The 17,693-nt window shown below is 43.4% G+C and overlaps 1 protein-coding gene across 6 annotated transcripts in view; it reads left to right on the forward strand.

Moving 5' to 3' along the window:
• Nucleotides 1-431: 431 nt before the first annotated feature.
• The window catches only part of LOC109884526 (WASH complex subunit 5), a 39,167-nt gene continuing 21,905 nt past the window's right edge, over nt 432-17,693 (forward strand). For 3 of the 6 annotated variants that reach the window (XM_031811964.1, XM_031811965.1, XM_031811966.1), the window contains exons 1-14: nt 896-1,081; nt 1,791-1,936; nt 3,457-3,541; nt 4,146-4,246; nt 5,361-5,553; nt 6,412-6,564; nt 7,593-7,706; nt 8,608-8,779; nt 9,374-9,501; nt 10,303-10,432; nt 11,851-11,963; nt 16,062-16,228; nt 17,150-17,225; nt 17,362-17,472. In XM_031811964.1, coding sequence (XP_031667824.1) covers nt 896-1,081; nt 1,791-1,936; nt 3,457-3,541; nt 4,146-4,246; nt 5,361-5,553; nt 6,412-6,564; nt 7,593-7,706; nt 8,608-8,779; nt 9,374-9,501; nt 10,303-10,432; nt 11,851-11,963; nt 16,062-16,228; nt 17,150-17,225; nt 17,362-17,472 — 1,875 coding nt within the window. Of the gene's footprint in view, nt 567-820; nt 1,082-1,790; nt 1,937-3,456; nt 3,542-4,145; nt 4,247-5,360; nt 5,554-6,411; nt 6,565-7,592; nt 7,707-8,607; nt 8,780-9,373; nt 9,502-10,302; nt 10,433-11,850; nt 11,964-16,061; nt 16,229-17,149; nt 17,226-17,361; nt 17,473-17,693 lie in introns of those variants that run through there. The other 3 variants (XM_031811961.1, XM_031811963.1, XM_031811962.1) reach the window with 3 other exon arrangements.

Consider the following 17,693-nt stretch of genomic DNA (forward strand, 5'->3'; position numbering starts at 1 on the left):
ACAGGGTTAGATAGTGTATAGGTACAGGGTTAGATAGTAGATAGTGTATAGGTACAGGGTTAGATAGTGTATAGGTACAGGGTTAGATAGTAGATAGTGTATAGGTACAGGGTTAGATAGTGTATAGGTACAGGGTTAGATAGTGTATAGGTACAGGGTTAGATAGTGTATAGGTACAAGGTTAGATAGTGTATAGTGGTGAGGTTTTAATGGGTGTAGGGTTAGTTAGTAGGCCAATTTTTTTCACAGGGTAATGAATTCATACCACAGAATAGTAGGCTGATACACAGCCAATACAGTAGGTGGCGACATGCACCTACAATATTTGTTTGCGGACCGCCATAATAGCAACGAAGAAGAAGAAGCGGCAGAAAATTCCCACGAAGAAGAAAAGCCCCCTGCTCTTCGTCTTGACTTCGTCGCCACCTAGTGGTCCACAAACACTCTGCAGGGAAGATGAATCATGTGGTTTGTCATGTGATGGTAAACAGGAATTGAATTAAAAAACTTGAAACGATCAACATTTAGCGAGCAACTACACGATCCTATAGGTGTATTACCTTAAGGTGAGTACGGTTGTGAAATGATGCATGTAAAATATTTAGAAAGTTGAAAACTAGTCATCGCTCGGGTCGGTAGAATTCACCGCTTGTTGCAAAATATCTTTCCGGCCACTAGCTTCAAACTAGCCTGCTGGTGATAACTACATATACAATTGTTTCATGTAGCTATCTGAACTCGTTAACATTATACAAATGAATACTATTTAGAGATGCAGTTCTAGTCCCTGGTTTAACCTGTGGCAGCTGTGTTTCTTTTTTTTTACACAATACTAGAGTAGAAGTGGGCCAGAGCCCGAATTGCAGAGGCGCCTTTTCGACCTGAGACCGTCGCCATGGTGGATTTCCTGGCGGAAAACAACCTGTGTGGTCAGGCGGTGCTGAGGATCGTTTCCAGGGGAAACGCGATCATAGCCGAGCTCCTCCGCCTCTCGGAGTTCATCCCTGCTGTCTTCAGACTCAAAGACAAGAGCGACCAGCAGAAATACGGAGACATCATCTGTGACTTCAGCTACTTCAAGGTGAGATGGGAGAGGGGTTGTCTTGTTGAATTGAGTGTGAGATGAGATCACAGTGAAAGGACATTGTTTGGGGTGCATCTCCTTAGGTAATGGACACACACACCGCCAATGTCATGGTTAGGCCTTTCCAATTATGTGATTGCCATCTATGAACTAGATGTTTAGAATGTATTATGGCATGATGATGAAGTACAAATCAAATCTAATGTTATTTGGTCACATACATACGGTTAACAGATGTTAGTGCGAGTGTAGCGAAATGCTTGTGCTTCTAGTTCTGACAATGCAGTAATAACCAACGAGTAATCTAGCCAACAATTCCAAAACTACTGTCTTATACACACACAAGTGTAAAGGAATGAAAGAATATTTACATAAAAATATATGAATGAGAGATGGTACAGAACGGCATAGGCATGATGATGATGATGACGAAGAACAGGGATAATGTTATGTCCATGAGTAACCCTTTATATTCTCCTGTTGCCTTCCAGGGTCCAGAGTACTACGACAGTCTTTCCAGTTATCATGATGATGATGATGAAGTACAGGGATAATGTTACGTCCATGAGTAACCCTTTATATTCTCCTGTTGCCTTCCAGGGTCCAGAGTACTACGACAGTCTTTCCAGTTATCATGATGATGATGAAGTACAGGGATAATGTTACGTCCATGAGTAACCCTTTATATTCTCCTGTTGCCTTCCAGGGTCCAGAGTACTACGACAGTAAGCTAGAAGCCAAACCAGATCTGCAGGATCTGGACGATGAGTTCCGTGAGAACAACCTGGAGATACTCTCACGATTCTACCTGGCGTTTGAAAGTGTCCACAAGTACATCGTTGATCTAACCAGGTCATACAGAATTACCTCCTTACGATATCGACCAGGGTGTCTGTTTTGGATTTACATATTTTTGGTCTGTTCAGTCATTGAGCTGAAGTCTTTACTGTGTGTTGTGTCAAGTAGTCTGTCTCTGTCTCCTCACCATGCTTTATCTAATCAGCTGTTCTGTCTCCTCACCATGCTTTATCTAATCAGCTGTTCTGTCTCCTCACCATGCTTTATCTAATCAGCTGTTCTGTCTGTCTCCTCACCATGCTTTATCTAATCAGCTGTTCTGTCTGTCTCCTCACCATGCTTTATCTAATCAGCTGTTCTGTCTGTCTCCTCACCATGCTTTATCTAATCAGCTGTTCTGTCTGTCTCCTCACCATGCTTTATCTAATCAGCTGTTCTGTCTGTCTCCTCACCATGCTTTATCTAATCAGCTGTTCTGTCTGTCTCCTCACCATGCTTTATCTAATCAGCTGTTCTGTCTGTCTCCTCACCATGCTTTATCTAATCAGCTGTTCTGTCTCCTCACCATGCTTTATCTAATCAGCTGTTCTGTCTGTCTCCTCACCATGCTTTATCTAATCAGCTGTTCTGTCTGTCTCCTCACCATGCTTTATCTAATCAGCTGTTCTGTCTGTCTCCTCACCATGCTTTATCTAATCAGCTGTTCTGTCTGTCTCCTCACCATGCTTTATCTAATCAGCTGTTCTGTCTGTCTCCTCACCATGCTTTATCTAATCAGCTGTTCTGTCTGTCTCCTCACCATGCTTTATCTAATCAGCTGTTCTGTCTGTCTCCTCACCATGCTTTATCTAATCAGCTGTTCTGTCTGTCTCCTCACCATGCTTTATCTAATCAGCTGTTCTGTCTGTCTCCTCACCATGCTTTATCTAATCAGCTGTTCTGTCTGTCTCCTCACCATGCTTTATCTAATCAGCTGTTCTGTCTGTCTCCTCACCATGCTTTATCTAATCAGCTGTTCTGTCTGTCTCCTCACCATGCTTTATCTAATCAGCTGTTCTGTCTGTCTCCTCACCATGCTTTATCTAATCAGCTGTTCTGTCTGTCTCCTCACCATGCTTTATCTAATCAGCTGTTCTGTCTGTCTCCTCACCATGCTTTATCTAATCAGCTGTTCTGTCTGTCTCCTCACCATGCTTTATCTAATCAGCTGTTCTGTCTGTCTCCTCACCATGCTTTATCTAATCAGCTGTTCTGTCTGTCTCCTCACCATGCTTTATCTAATCAGCTGTTCTGTCTGTCTCCTCACCATGCTTTATCTAATCAGCTGTTCTGTCTGTCTCCTCACCATGCTTTATCTAATCAGCTGTTCTGTCTGTCTCCTCACCATGCTTTATCTAATCAGCTGTTCTGTCTGTCTCCTCACCATGCTTTATCTAATCAGCTGTTCTGTCTGTCTCCTCACCATGCTTTATCTAATCAGCTGTTCTGTCTGTCTCCTCACCATGCTTTATCTAATCAGCTGTTCTGTCTGTCTCCTCACCATGCTTTATCTAATCAGCTGTTCTTCTCTCCAGGTACCTGGATGATCTATATGAAGGAGTTTACATTCAACAGACCCTGGAGACGGTGCTGCTGAATGAGGATGGAAAACAGCTCCTGGTAAAAACAACATTTATTAAATTTTTTATTTTACTCGTCAAGTCAGTTAAGAATAAATTGGTATTTTCAATGACGGTTAACTGCCTTGTTCAGGGGAAGAACGACAGATTTTTACCTCGTCAGCTCGGGAGATTCGATCTTGCAACCTTTCGGTTACTAGTCCAACGCTCTAACCACCTGCCTCCCCCCCTCCAACCACTAGGCTACCCTGCCGCCCCAATCTCTTGTAATTACTTAGATTTTGTAGAAGGGCCCCCGGGGGGGGCGTGTTCCCTGGAAGCTTTGTAGCTCTATGATCAACTTATATACATTTAGGAAAATCGTCCCTGTATGTTTGGCTATGTCCTGAAGGTATGTGAGAGTCCTATGATGTGTTGTTTGTCTCCTTGTTAACCAGTGTGAGGTCCTGTATGTCCAGAAGGTATGAGAGAGTCCTACCATGTGTTTGTCTCCTTGTTAACCAGTGTGAGGTCCTGTATGTCCAGAAGGTATGTTAGAGTCCTAAGATGTGCTGTTTGTCTCCTTGTTAACCAGTGTGAGGTCCTGTATGTCCAGAAGGTATGTTAGAGTCCTAAGATGTGCTGTTTGTCTCCTTGTTAACCAGTGTGAGGCGCTGTATCTCTATGGAGTCATGCTGTTGGTTATTGACCAGAAGATGGAGGGGGAGGTCAGAGAGAGGATGCTGGTGTCCTACTATAGATACAGGTGAGACCTTTGCTGCTGTTTTTTTGGGGGGGGAATGGCTTCTACATCCTTTATACATTTTAAACCCTTTTAAGAATCAATCCTCTTTGTTATTTTGTCAGGGACCCTTTAATGCTGCCAGTAATACTATCTATAATACTGTAGTACTATCTATAATACTGTAGTACTATCTATAATACTATAATACTATCTATAATACTGTAATACTATCTATAATACTGTAGTACTATCTATAATACTATAATACTATCTATAATACTGTAATACTATCTATAATACTGTAATACGATCTATAATACTGTAATACTATCTATAATACTATAATACTATCTATAATACTGTAATACTATCTATAATACTATAATACTATCTATAATACTATACTACTATCTATAATACTGTAATACTATCTATAATACTGTAATACTATCTATAATACTATACTACTATCTATAATACTGTAATACTATCTATAATACTGTAATACTATCTATAATACTATAATACTATCTATAATACTGTAATACTATCTATAATACTGTAATACTATCTATAATACTGTAATACTATAATAATATCTATAATACTATAATACTATCTATAATACTGTAATACTATCTATACTACTATGATAGTATTACAGTATTATAGATATTATCTATAATAATATGATATCTAGAATACTATGATAGTATCTATAATACTCTCTATAATACTATAATACTCTCTATAATACTATACTACTATCTATACTACTATAATACTGTACTACTATCTATAATACTATACTACTATCTTTAATACTATATATAATACTGTAATACTCTATAATACTACTATCTATAATACTATACTACTATCTATAATACTATACTACTATCTATAATACTATACTACTATCTATAATACTATACTACTATCTATAATACTGTAGTACTATCCTAATATAATACTATCTATAATTCTAATGAAAGAAAAACAAACATTTGATTGGAGCGTGTTACTACCCATACCGTGTTACTACCCATACCGTGTCCTGTTTGTGTGTCCAGTACCCATACCGTGTCCTGTTTGTGTGTCCAGTACCCATACCGTGTCCTGTTTGTGTGTCCAGTGCTGCCCGCTCCTCAGCGGACTCTAACCTGGATGACATCTGTAAGCTGCTGCGGAGTACTGGCTACTCCAGCCAATCAGGGGCCAAGCGGCCAGCTAACTACCCCGAGAGCTACTTCCAGAGAGTACCTATCAGTTCTACCTTCATCAGCATGGTGATCGGGAGGCTGCGTTCTGATGACATCTATAACCAGGTAAGACTCAAAGATTCCTTGATTTAAAAATAATAATAATTTAAACCATTTGTTTTCTTACTTTTTTAAAAGGTGTTACTCGCGTCATACTAACCCACTGTTCTCCTAGTTAGTAATGTAAAAACCCCATTGGTTCCCTTTAGGTGGTTAGTAACCTAGAACTGAATGACATTTCTTTCACACTCACTAATGCTACAATATTACATTGTCTTAAATGTTTTATTCCATCTATTTGTATGTTATGATCATGAAATCGTCTGATTCTCAGATCCATGTTTCGTCCTGTCTCTAAAGCTGTCCTGTGTCTCTAAAGCTGTCCTGTGTCTCTAAAGCTGTCCTGTGTCTCTAAAGCTGTCCTGTGTCTCCTAAAGCTGTCCTGTGTCTCTAAAGCTGTCCTGTGTCTCTAAAGCTGTCCTGTGTCTCTAAAGCTGTCCTGTGTCTCTAAAGCTGTCCTGTGTCTCTAAAGCTGTCCTGTGTCTCCTAAAGCTGTCCTGTGTCTCCTAAAGCTGTCCTGTGTCTCTAAAGCTGTCCTGTGTCTCTAAAGCTGTCCTGTGTCTCTAAAGCTGTCCTGTGTCTCCTAAAGCTGTCCTGTGTCTCTAAAGCTGTCCTGTGTCTCTAAAGCTGTCCTGTGTCTCCTAAAGCTGTCCTGTGTCTCCTAAAGCTGTCCTGTGTCTCCTAAAGCTGTCCTGTGTCTCCTAAAGCTGTCCTGTGTCTCCTAAAGCTGTCCTGTGTCTCCTAAAGCTGTCCTGTGTCTCTAAAGCTGTCCTGTCTCTCTAAAGCTGTCCTGTGTCTCCTAAAGCTGTCCTGTCTCTCTAAAGCTGTCCTGTGTCTCCTAAAGCTGTCCTGTGTCTCCCCCAGGTGTCTGCATACCCTCTGCCTGAGCATCGCAGCACAGCGTTGGCTAACCAGGCTGCCATGCTGTATGTCTGTCTCTACTTCATTCCCTCCATACTTCAGACTCAACAGGCCAAGATGAGGGAGATAGTGGACAAGTACTTCCCTGATAACTGGGTGAGAAACTGACTCTACTTCCCTGATAACTGGGTGAGAGACTGTATCTAAACTCTACTTCCCTGATAACTGGGTGAGAGACGGCATCTAAACTCTACTTCCCTGATAACTGGGTGAGAGACTGTATCTAAACTCTACTTCCCTGATAACTGGGTGAGAGACGGCATCTAAACTCTACTTCCCTGATAACTGGGTGAGAGACTCATCTAAACTCTACTTCCCTGATAACTGGGTGAGAGACTGTATCTAAACTCTACTTCCCTGATAACTGGGTGAGAGACTGTCTAAACTCTACTTCCCTGATAACTGGGTGAGAGACTGTATCTAAACTCTACTTCCCTGATAACTGGGTGAGAGACTCATCTAAACTCTACTTCCCTGATAACTGGGTGAGAGACTCATTTAGGGAGTTTCTAGGGAGTTTTTCCTAGCCACCGTGCTTCTACACCTGCTTCTAAAACCTTGGGGGTTTTAGGCTGGGTTTCTGTACAGCACTTTGAGATATCAGCTGATGTACGAAGGGCTATATAAATACATTTGATAACTGGGTGAGAGACTCATCTAAACTCTACTTCCCTGATAACGGTATCTAAACTCTACTTCCCTGATAACGGTATCTAAACTCTACTTCCCTGATAACGGTATCTAAACTCTACTTCCCTGATAACGGTATCTAAACTCTACTTCCCTGATAACGGTATCTAAACTCTACTTCCCTGATAACGGTATCTAAACTCTACTTCCCTGATAACGGTATCTAAACTCTACTTCCCTGATAACGGTATCTAAACTCTACTTCCCTGATAACGGTATCTAAACTCTACTTCCCTGATAACGGTATCTAAACTCTACTTCCCTGAATACTAGGAAAAACATTTAGAGTACTTGTTTATCTTGATGCGGCATATTTCCGTTAGGCCTCCAGCCGTTAGGCCTCCAGCCGTTACGCCTCCAGCCGTTAGGCCTCCAGCCGTTACGCCTCCAGCCGTTACGCTGGTTTCAAGTATTGACAATGTCTCCCTCTGCAGGTCATCAGTGTCTACATGGGAATCACTGTGAATCTGGTGGAGGCCTGGGAACCGTATAAAGCTGCCAAGATCGCCCTCAACTACACCCTGGACTCAGCCAATATCAGAGAGCAGGTACGACTCAGCCAATATCAGAGAGCAGGTACGACTCAGCCAATATCAGAGAGCAGGTACGGAGGCTAACGGGCTTCCTGACAAAACGTCTACTAACGTGAAATGGTTTTCACTCGGTTTCCCATCAGGCCTTGCTACAGACGTGACTCTCTCATCAATCCTTCACAAGTTGTTGTGTAAAATGTGGAAGGTTCGAGGGTCTGCTTATGACCCCCCCCACTGCCATGTTATAACACCCTATAACCATCTGTACGTCAACCCTCCTAGGCCAGTCGTTATTCAGTCAGCATGGAGGGCCTGCTTATGACCCCCCCCACTGCCATGTTATAACACCCTATAACCAACCGTACGTCAACCCTCCTCTAGGCCAGTCGTTATTCAGTCAGCATGGAGGGCCTGCTTATGACCCCCCCCCCCCCCACTGCCATGTTATAACACCTGTTATAACACCCTATAACTAACCGTACGTCAACCCTCTAGGCCAGTCGTTATTCAGTCAGCATGGAGGGCCTGCTTATGACCCCCCCACTGCCATGTTATAACACCCTATAACCATCTGTACGTCAACCCTCCTCTAGGCCAGTCGTTATTCAGTCAGCATGGAGGGCCTGCTTATGACCCCCCCCCACTGCCATGTTATAACACCCTATAACCATCTGTACGTCAACCCTCCTCTAGGCCAGTCGTTATTCAGTCAGCATGGAGGGCCTGCTTATGACCCCCCCCCACTGCCATGTTATAACACCTGTTATAACACCCTATAACTAACCGTAGGTCAACCCTCTAGGCCAGTCGTTATTCAGTCAGCATGGAGGGCCTGCTTATGACCCCCCCCCCCACTGCCATGTTATAACACCTGTTATAACACCCTATAACTAACCGTAGGTCAACCCTCCTCTAGGCCAGTCGTTATTCAGTCAGCATGGAGGGCCTGAGGCCACAGATCCAGCAGCTGCTGAAGGAAGGGTTCCTGAGGGAGGAGATCATCCTGGATAACGTCCCTAAGCTGCTCAACTGTCTCCGGGACTGTAATGTTTCCATACGCTGGCTGATGCTACACACTGCAGACTCCGGTAGGGCCTTTCTGTTGACGTCTAGGTACATGCATGAAATGGGCTTACTACTGATTTATGGAAGCATCCATAAAGGCCTTATGAAGGGTTCAGGAAGCATCTATAAAGGCCTTATGAAGGGTTCAGGAAGCATCTATAAAGGCCTTATGAAGGGTTCAGGAAGCATCCATAAAGGGTTCAGGAAGCATCTATAAAGGGTTCAGGAAGCATCCATAAAGGGTTCAGGAAGCATCCAGAAAGGCCTTATAAAGGTGACGCTGTGTCACGCCAGGTGCTCCTATATCACGCCAGGCGGCGCTGTGTCACGCCAGGTGCTCCTATATCACGCCAGGCGATACTATATCACGCCAGGCGATACTATATCACGCCAGGTGCTCCTATATCACGCCAGGTGCTCCTATATCACGCCAGGTGCTCCTATATCACGCCAGGTGCTCCTATATCACGACAGGTGATGCTGTGTCACGCCAGGTGCTCCTATATCACGCCAGGCGACGCTGTGTCACGCCAGGTGCTCCTACATCACGCCAGGCGGCGCTGTGTCACGCCAGGCGGTACTATATTCCTAAACTGTGTTGTCTTTTCTTCTTTCAGCCTATGATCCCAACAACAAGCGTCTGCGCCAGATCAAAGACCAGGTGATCAACGACTCCAAGTACAACCCCAAGATCCTGTTCCAGGTACTCCTAGACACCGCCCAGTTTGAGTTCACCCTCAAAGAGGTGAGTCTGAACAGTATCATATATGATTTGATGTCAAGTTGTAATTACACAATTTTAAAAAACAAACACGTGTCTGGTCTCTGAATATAAATGATGAATTCACCATCTGTGTCGTCGTCCCCGTCCCCCCCGACGTGTCGGGTCTCTGAATTGAAATGGTGAATTCACCATCTGTGTCCCCCCCCCCCCCCCCTGACGTGTTGGGTCTCTGAATATAAATGGTGAATTCACCATCTGTGTCCCCCCCCCCCGACGTGTTGGGTCTCTGAATATAAATGGTGAATTCACCATCTGTGTCCCCCCCCCCCCCCCGACGTGTTGGGTCTCTGAATATAAATGGTGAATTCACCATCTGTGTCCCCCCCCCCTGACGTGTCGGGTCTCTGAATATAAATGGTGAATTCACCATCTGTGTCCCCCCCCCCTGACGTGTCGGGTCTCTGAATATAAATGGTGAATTCACCATCTGTGTCCCCCCCCCCTGACGTGTCGGGTCTCTGAATATAAATGGTGAATTCACCATCTGTGTCCCCCCCCCCCTGACGTGTCGGGTCTCTGAATATAAATGGTGAATTCACCATCTGTGTCCCCCCCCCCTGACGTGTCGGGTCTCTGAATATAAATGGTGAATTCACCATCTGTGTCCCCCCCCCCTGACGTGTCGGGTCTCTGAATATAAATGGTGAATTCACCATCTGTGTCCCCCCCCCCTGACGTGTCGGGTCTCTGAATATAAATGGTGAATTCACCATCTGTGTCCCCCCCCCCCCCCCCGACGTGTCGGTATTTTTCCCTTCTCAGATGTTCAAGAAGATGCTGTCAGAGAAGCAGCTGAAATGGGAGAGTTATAGAGCTGAGGGATCTGAGAGGATGACCGAGCTGGCTGAGGTCTTCTCTGGGGTCAAGCCTCTAACCAGAGTGGAGAAGAATGGTGAGATGGATGATAGCGGAACTAGCTACGACATCGAAACACACATAATTACCACAGCTGGTAGTTTGACATTAAAACACACCATAATTACCACAGCTGGTAGTTCGACATTAAAACACAGGTAATTACCACAGCTGGTAGTTCGACATTAAAACACACATAATTACCACAGCTGGTAGTTCGACATTAAAACACAGGTAATTACCACAGCTGGTAGTTCGACATTAAAACACACGTAATTACCACAGCTGGTAGTTCGACATCAAAATGCACGTAATTACCACAGCTGGTAGTTCGACATCAAAATGCACGTAATTACCACAGCTGGTAGTTCGACATCAAAATGCACGTAATTACCACAGCTGGTAGTTCGACATCAAAATGCACGTAATTACCACAGCTGGTAGTTCGACATTAAAACACACCATAATTACCACAGCTGGTAGTTCGACATTAAAACACACCATAATTACCACAGCTGGTAGTTCAAAATCTGGACTCCATACTCTTATTGTGACTTCTGGTTGGAGTCAATCACTGAAACTGTTGATATGTGTGAGGTATACTGTACACTGACTGGACAAAACATTAGGAACACCTGCTCTTTCCATGACATCGACTCACCAGGTGAATCCAGGTGAAAGATATGATCCCTTATTAATGTCACTTGTTAAACCCACTTCAATCAGTGTAGATGAAGGGAAGGAGACAGGGTTAATGGAGGATTTTTAAGCCTTGAGACAATGGAGACATGGATTGTGTATGTGTACCATGCAGAGGGTGAATGGGCAAGGCAACATATTTAAGTGTCTTTGAACGGGGTATGGTAGTATGTGCCAGACGCGCCGGTTTGTTTACTTATTCCTGTTGCAGGCTCACTGTACCATACTTATTCCTGTTGCAGGCTCACTGTACCATACTTATTCCTGTTGCAGGCTCACTGTACCATACTTATTCCTGTTGCAGGCTCACTGTACCATACTTATTCCTGTTGCAGGCTCACTGTGCCATGCCTATTCCTGTTGCAGGCTCACTGTACCATACTTATTCCTGTTGCAGGCTCACTGTACCATACTTATTCCTGTTGCAGGCTCACTGTACCATACTTATTCCCGTTGCAGGCTCACTGTACCATACTTATTCCTGTTGCGGGCTCACTGTGCCGTGCCTATTCCTGTTGATGGCTCACTGTACCATACTTATTCCTGTTGCAGGCTCACTGTACCATACTTATTCCTGTTGCAGGCTCACTGTACAATACTTATTCCTGTTGCGGGCTCACTGTACCATACTTATTCCTGTTGATGGCTCACTGTACCATACTTATTCCTGTTGATGGCTCACTGTACCATTCTTCCATTCTAAACGCGTTAGATGTTGATGTGTGTTGTTGACGCGGTTGTTGTTGTGTTGGACAGAGAACCTGCAGGCATGGTTCAGGGAGATCTCGAAGCAGATCGAGTCTCTGAACTACGAGGACTCCACCGCTGCAGGCAGGAAGACCGTTCAGCTGATACAGGCCCTCGTAGAGGTGAGGCTGGGAAATGCACCGCAAACAACAACGACTAGAACGTGAACAAGAGTACAGTTATTTTATCTCTGGGTTACACTCTTAGTGACCGTTACATGGTAACACTCTTAGTGACCGTTACATGATCATTATATTACATGGTAACACTCTTAGTGACGGTTACATGATCACTATATTACATGGTAACACTCTTAGTGACCGTTACATGGTAACACTCTTAGTGACCGTTACATGGTAACACTCTTAGTGACCGTTACATGGTAACACTCTTAGTGACCGTTACATGGTAACACTCTTAGTGACCGTTACATGGTAACACTCTTAGTGATGATCACTATATTACATGGTAACACTCTTAGTGATGATCACTATATTACATGGTAACACTCTTAGTGACCATTACATGGTAACACTCTTAGTGACCATTACATGGTCATTATGTTACACAGTGATTACATGGTAACACTCTTAGTGACCATTACATGGTAACACTCTTAGTGACCATTACATGGTCATTATGTTACACAGTGATTACATGGTAACACTCTTAGTGACCGTTACATGGTCATTATGTTACACAGTGATTACATGGTAACACTCTTAGTGACCGTTACATGGTCATTATGTTACACAGTGATTACATGGTAACACTCTTAGTGACCATTACATGGTAACACTCTTAGTGACCGTTACATGGTCATTATGTTACACAGTGATTACATGGTAACACTCTTAGTGACCGTTACATGGTCATTATGTTACACAGTGATTACATGGTAACACTCTTAGTGACCATTACATGGTAACACTCTTAGTGACCATTATATGGTCATTATGTTACACAGTGATTACATGGTAACACTCTTAGTGACCATTACATGATCATTATGTTACACAGTGATTACATGGTAACACTCTTAGTGACCATTACATGGTAACACTCTTAGTGACCATTACATGGTAACACTCTTAGTGACCATTACATGGTAACACTCTTAGTGACCATTACATGGTCATTATGTTACACAGTGATTACATGGTAACACTCTTAGTGACTGTTACATGATCATTATGTTACACAGTGATTACATGGTAACACTCTTAGTGACCGTTACATGGTAACACTCTTAGTGACCGTTACATGGTAACACTCTTAGTGACCGTTACATGGTAACACTCTTAGTGACCGTTACATGGTAACACTCTTAGTGACCGTTACATGGTAACACTCTTAGTGATGATCACTATATTACATGGTAACACTCTTAGTGATGATCACTATATTACATGGTAACACTCTTAGTGACCATTACATGGTAACACTCTTAGTGACCATTACATGGTCATTATGTTACACAGTGATTACATGGTAACACTCTTAGTGACCATTACATGGTAACACTCTTAGTGACCATTACATGGTCATTATGTTACACAGTGATTACATGGTAACACTCTTAGTGACCGTTACATGGTCATTATGTTACACAGTGATTACATGGTAACACTCTTAGTGACCGTTACATGGTCATTATGTTACACAGTGATTACATGGTAACACTCTTAGTGACCATTACATGGTAACACTCTTAGTGACCGTTACATGGTCATTATGTTACACAGTGATTACATGGTAACACTCTTAGTGACCGTTACATGGTCATTATGTTACACAGTGATTACATGGTAACACTCTTAGTGACCATTACATGGTAACACTCTTAGTGACCATTATATGGTCATTATGTTACACAGTGATTACATGGTAACACTCTTAGTGACCATTACATGATCATTATGTTACACAGTGATTACATGGTAACACTCTTAGTGACCATTACATGGTAACACTCTTAGTGACCATTACATGGTAACACTCTTAGTGACCATTACATGGTAACACTCTTAGTGACCATTACATGGTCATTATGTTACACAGTGATTACATGGTAACACTCTTAGTGACTGTTACATGATCATTATGTTACACAGTGATTACATGGTAACACTCTTAGTGACCGTTACATGGTCATTATGTTACACAGTGATTACATGGTAACACTCTTAGTGACCATTACATGGTAACACTCTTAGTGACCATTATATGGTCATTATGTTACACAGTGATTACATGGTAACACTCTTAGTGACCATTACATGATCATTATGTTACACAGTGATTACATGGTAACACTCTTAGTGACCATTACATGGTAACACTCTTAGTGACCATTACATGGTAACACTCTTAGTGACCATTACATGGTCATTATGTTACACAGTGATTACATGGTAACACTCTTAGTGACTGTTACATGATCATTATGTTACACAGTGATTACATGGTAACACTCTTAGTGACCATTACATGGTAACACTCTTAGTGACCGTTACATGGTCATTATGTTACACAGTGATTACATGGTAACACTCTTAGTGACCATTACATGGTCATTATGTTACACAGTGATTACATGGTAACACTCCTAGAGATTTCTATCCCTTCGATTTGATATACAATGATGCTGCTTTGTCCAAAAATATGTTGTAACTTTTCAGTGAAAAGCTAAACTTTTCTCATGTTCATTCTAACAGCCAAGTTGATAAGCGACTTGGAAGTGTGGAAACAGGAGACAAAATAAACCCTGACTTCCTGTCCTCTCCTTACTTATATAGCCTGACTTCCTGTACTCTCCTTACCAATAAAGCCTGACTTCCTGTACTCTCCTTACCAATAAACCCTGACTTCCTGTAGTCTCCTTACCAATAAACCCTGACTTCCTGTCCTCTCCTTACCTATAAACCCCGACTTCCTGTCCTCTCCTTACCTATAAACCCCGACTTCCTGTCCTCTCCTTACCTATAAACCCTGACTTCCTGTCCTCTCCTTATCTATAAACCCTGACTTCCTGTCCTTTCCTTACCAATAAACCCTGACTTCCTGTCCTCTCCTTACCAATAAACCCTGACTTCCTGTCTTCTCCTTACCAATAAACCCTGACTTCCTGTCCTCTCCTTACCAATAAACCCTGACTTCCTGTCCTCTCCTTACCAATAAACCCTGACTTCCTGTCCTCTCCTTACCAATAAACCCTGACTTCCTGTCCTCTCCTTACCAATAAACCCTGACTTCCTGTCCTCTCCTTACCAATAAACCCTGACTTCCTATCCTCTCCTTATCAATAAACCCTGACTTCCTGTCCTCTCCTTACCAATAAACCCTGACTTCCTGTCCTCTCCTTACCAATAAACCCTGACTTCCTGTCCTCTCCTTACCAATAAACCCTGACTTCCTGTCCTCTCCTTACCAATAAACCCTGACTTCCTGTCCTCTCCTTACCTATAAACCCTGACTTCCTCTCCTTACCTATAAACCCTGACTTCCTGTCCTCTCCTTACCAATAAACCCTGACTTCCTGTCCTCTCCTTACCTATAAACCCCGACTTCCTGTCCTCACCTATAAACCCCGACTTCCTGTCCTTTCCTTATCTATAAACCCTGACTTCCTGTCCTTTCCTTATCTATAAACCCTGACTTCCTGTCCTTTCCTTATCTATAAACCCTGACTTCCTGTCCTTTCCTTATCAATAAACCCTGACTTCCTGTCCTTTCCTTACCAATAAACCCTGACTTCCTGTCCTCTCCTTACCAATAAACCCTGACTTCCTGTCCTCTCCTTACCAATAAACCCTGACTTCCTGTCCTCTCCTTACCAATAAACCCTGACTTCCTGTCCTCTCCTTACCAATAAACCCTGACTTCCTGTCCTCTCCTTACCAATAAACCCTGACTTCCTGTCCTCTCCTTACCAATAAACCCTGACTTCCTGTCCTCTCCTTACCAATAAACCCTGACTTCCTGTCCTCTCCTTATCAATAAACCCTGACTTCCTGTCCTCTCCTTATCAATAAACCCTGACTTCCTGTCCTCTCCTTACCAATAAACCCTGACTTCCTGTCCTCTCCTTACCAATAAACCCTGACTTCCTGTCCTCTCCTTACCAATAAACCCTGACTTCCTCTCCTTACCTATAAACCCTGACTTCCTGTCCTCTCCTTACCAATAAACCCTGACTTCCTGTCCTTACCTGTGCTCAGGTTCAAGAGTTCCACCAGTTGGAGTCCAACCTGCAGGTGTGTCAGTTCCTGGCTGACACCAGGAAGTTCCTTCACCAGATGATCAGGACTATCAACATCAAGGAGGAGGTCCTGATCACCATGCAGATAGTAGGAGACCTGTCTTACGCATGGCAGATCATAGACAGGTAGGGGTTATGAATGGTCCTGATCACCATGCAGATAGTAGGAGACCTGTCTTACGCATGGCAGATCATAGACAGGTAGGGGTTATGAATGGTCCTGATCACCATGCAGATAGTAGGAGACCTGTCTTACGCATGGCAGATCATAGACAGGTAGGGGTTATGAATGGTCCTGATCACCATGCAGATAGTAGGAGACCTGTCTTACGCATGGCAGATCATAGACAGGTAGGGGTTATAAATGGTCCTGATCACCATGCAGATAGTAGGAGACCTGTCCTATGCATGGCATATCATAGACAGGTAGGGGTTATGAATGGTCCTGATCACCATGCAGATAGTAGGAGACCTGTCCTACGCATGGCAGATCATAGACAGGTAGGGGTTATAAATGGGTTATGTATGGGTTATTTGTGGGTTATAAATGGGTTATGTATGGGTTATTTGTGGGTTATAAATGGGTTATGAATGGTCCTAATCACCATGCAGATATTAGGAGACCTGTCCTACGCATGGCAGATCATAGACAGGTAGGGGTTATAAATGGGTTATGTATGGGTTATTCATGGTCCTGATCACCATGAAATATGAACCCAGTGAGACTAACCTGGTCAAATAAGAACCCAGGGAGACTAACCTGGTCAAATAAGAACCCAGGGAGACTAACCTGGTCAAATAAGAACCCAGGGAGACTAACCTGGTCAAATAAGAACCCAGGGAGACTAACCTGGTCAAATAAGAACCCAGGGAGACTAACCTGGTCAAATAAGAACCCAGGGAGACTAACCTGGTCAAATAAGAACCCAGGGATACTAACCTGGTCAAATAAGAACCCAGTGAGACTAACCCAGTGAGACTAACCTGGTGAAATAAGAAATATATAAATTTGCCATTTTGAATGTTTTTCTCTGGTTGTTTTCCCAGCTTCACGTCCATCATGCAGGAGAGTATCAGAGTGAACCCATCCATGGTGACCAAACTACGAGCAACCTTCCTAAAGGTCAGCCATTCACTACTCAGACAAACAGTACATTTCGTGGAGTACACAGGTTCATCCTCTAAACAAGGAAAAAGGGTATTTCCTGTTTGCAAACATGCTGTCTGTAACGCGTGTCGTTATTGATCTATGTTTCCAGTTGGCGTCTGCGTTGGACCTGCCTCTGCTGCGTATCAACCAGGCCAACAGTCCAGATCTGCTCAGTGTTTCTCAGTTCTACTCCGGAGAACTGGTGACCTACGTCAGAAAGGTCTGGTCCCATAGCACCTAGTCTCTACTCTCTACCCCCAGTCACCTAGTCTCTACTCTCTACCCCCAGTCACCTAGTCTCTACTCTCTACCCCCAGTCACCTAGTCTCTACTCTCTACCCCCAGTCACCTAGTCTCTACTCTCTACCCCCAGTCACCTAGTCTCTACTCTCTACCCCCAGCCCCCTAGTCTCTACTCTCTGCCCCCAGTCCCTACCCCCA

This window comes from Oncorhynchus kisutch, unplaced genomic scaffold, assembly GCF_002021735.2.
Source record: "Oncorhynchus kisutch isolate 150728-3 unplaced genomic scaffold, Okis_V2 Okis02a-Okis13b_hom, whole genome shotgun sequence".
NCBI classification, from domain to species: Eukaryota; Metazoa; Chordata; class Actinopteri; order Salmoniformes; family Salmonidae; genus Oncorhynchus; species Oncorhynchus kisutch.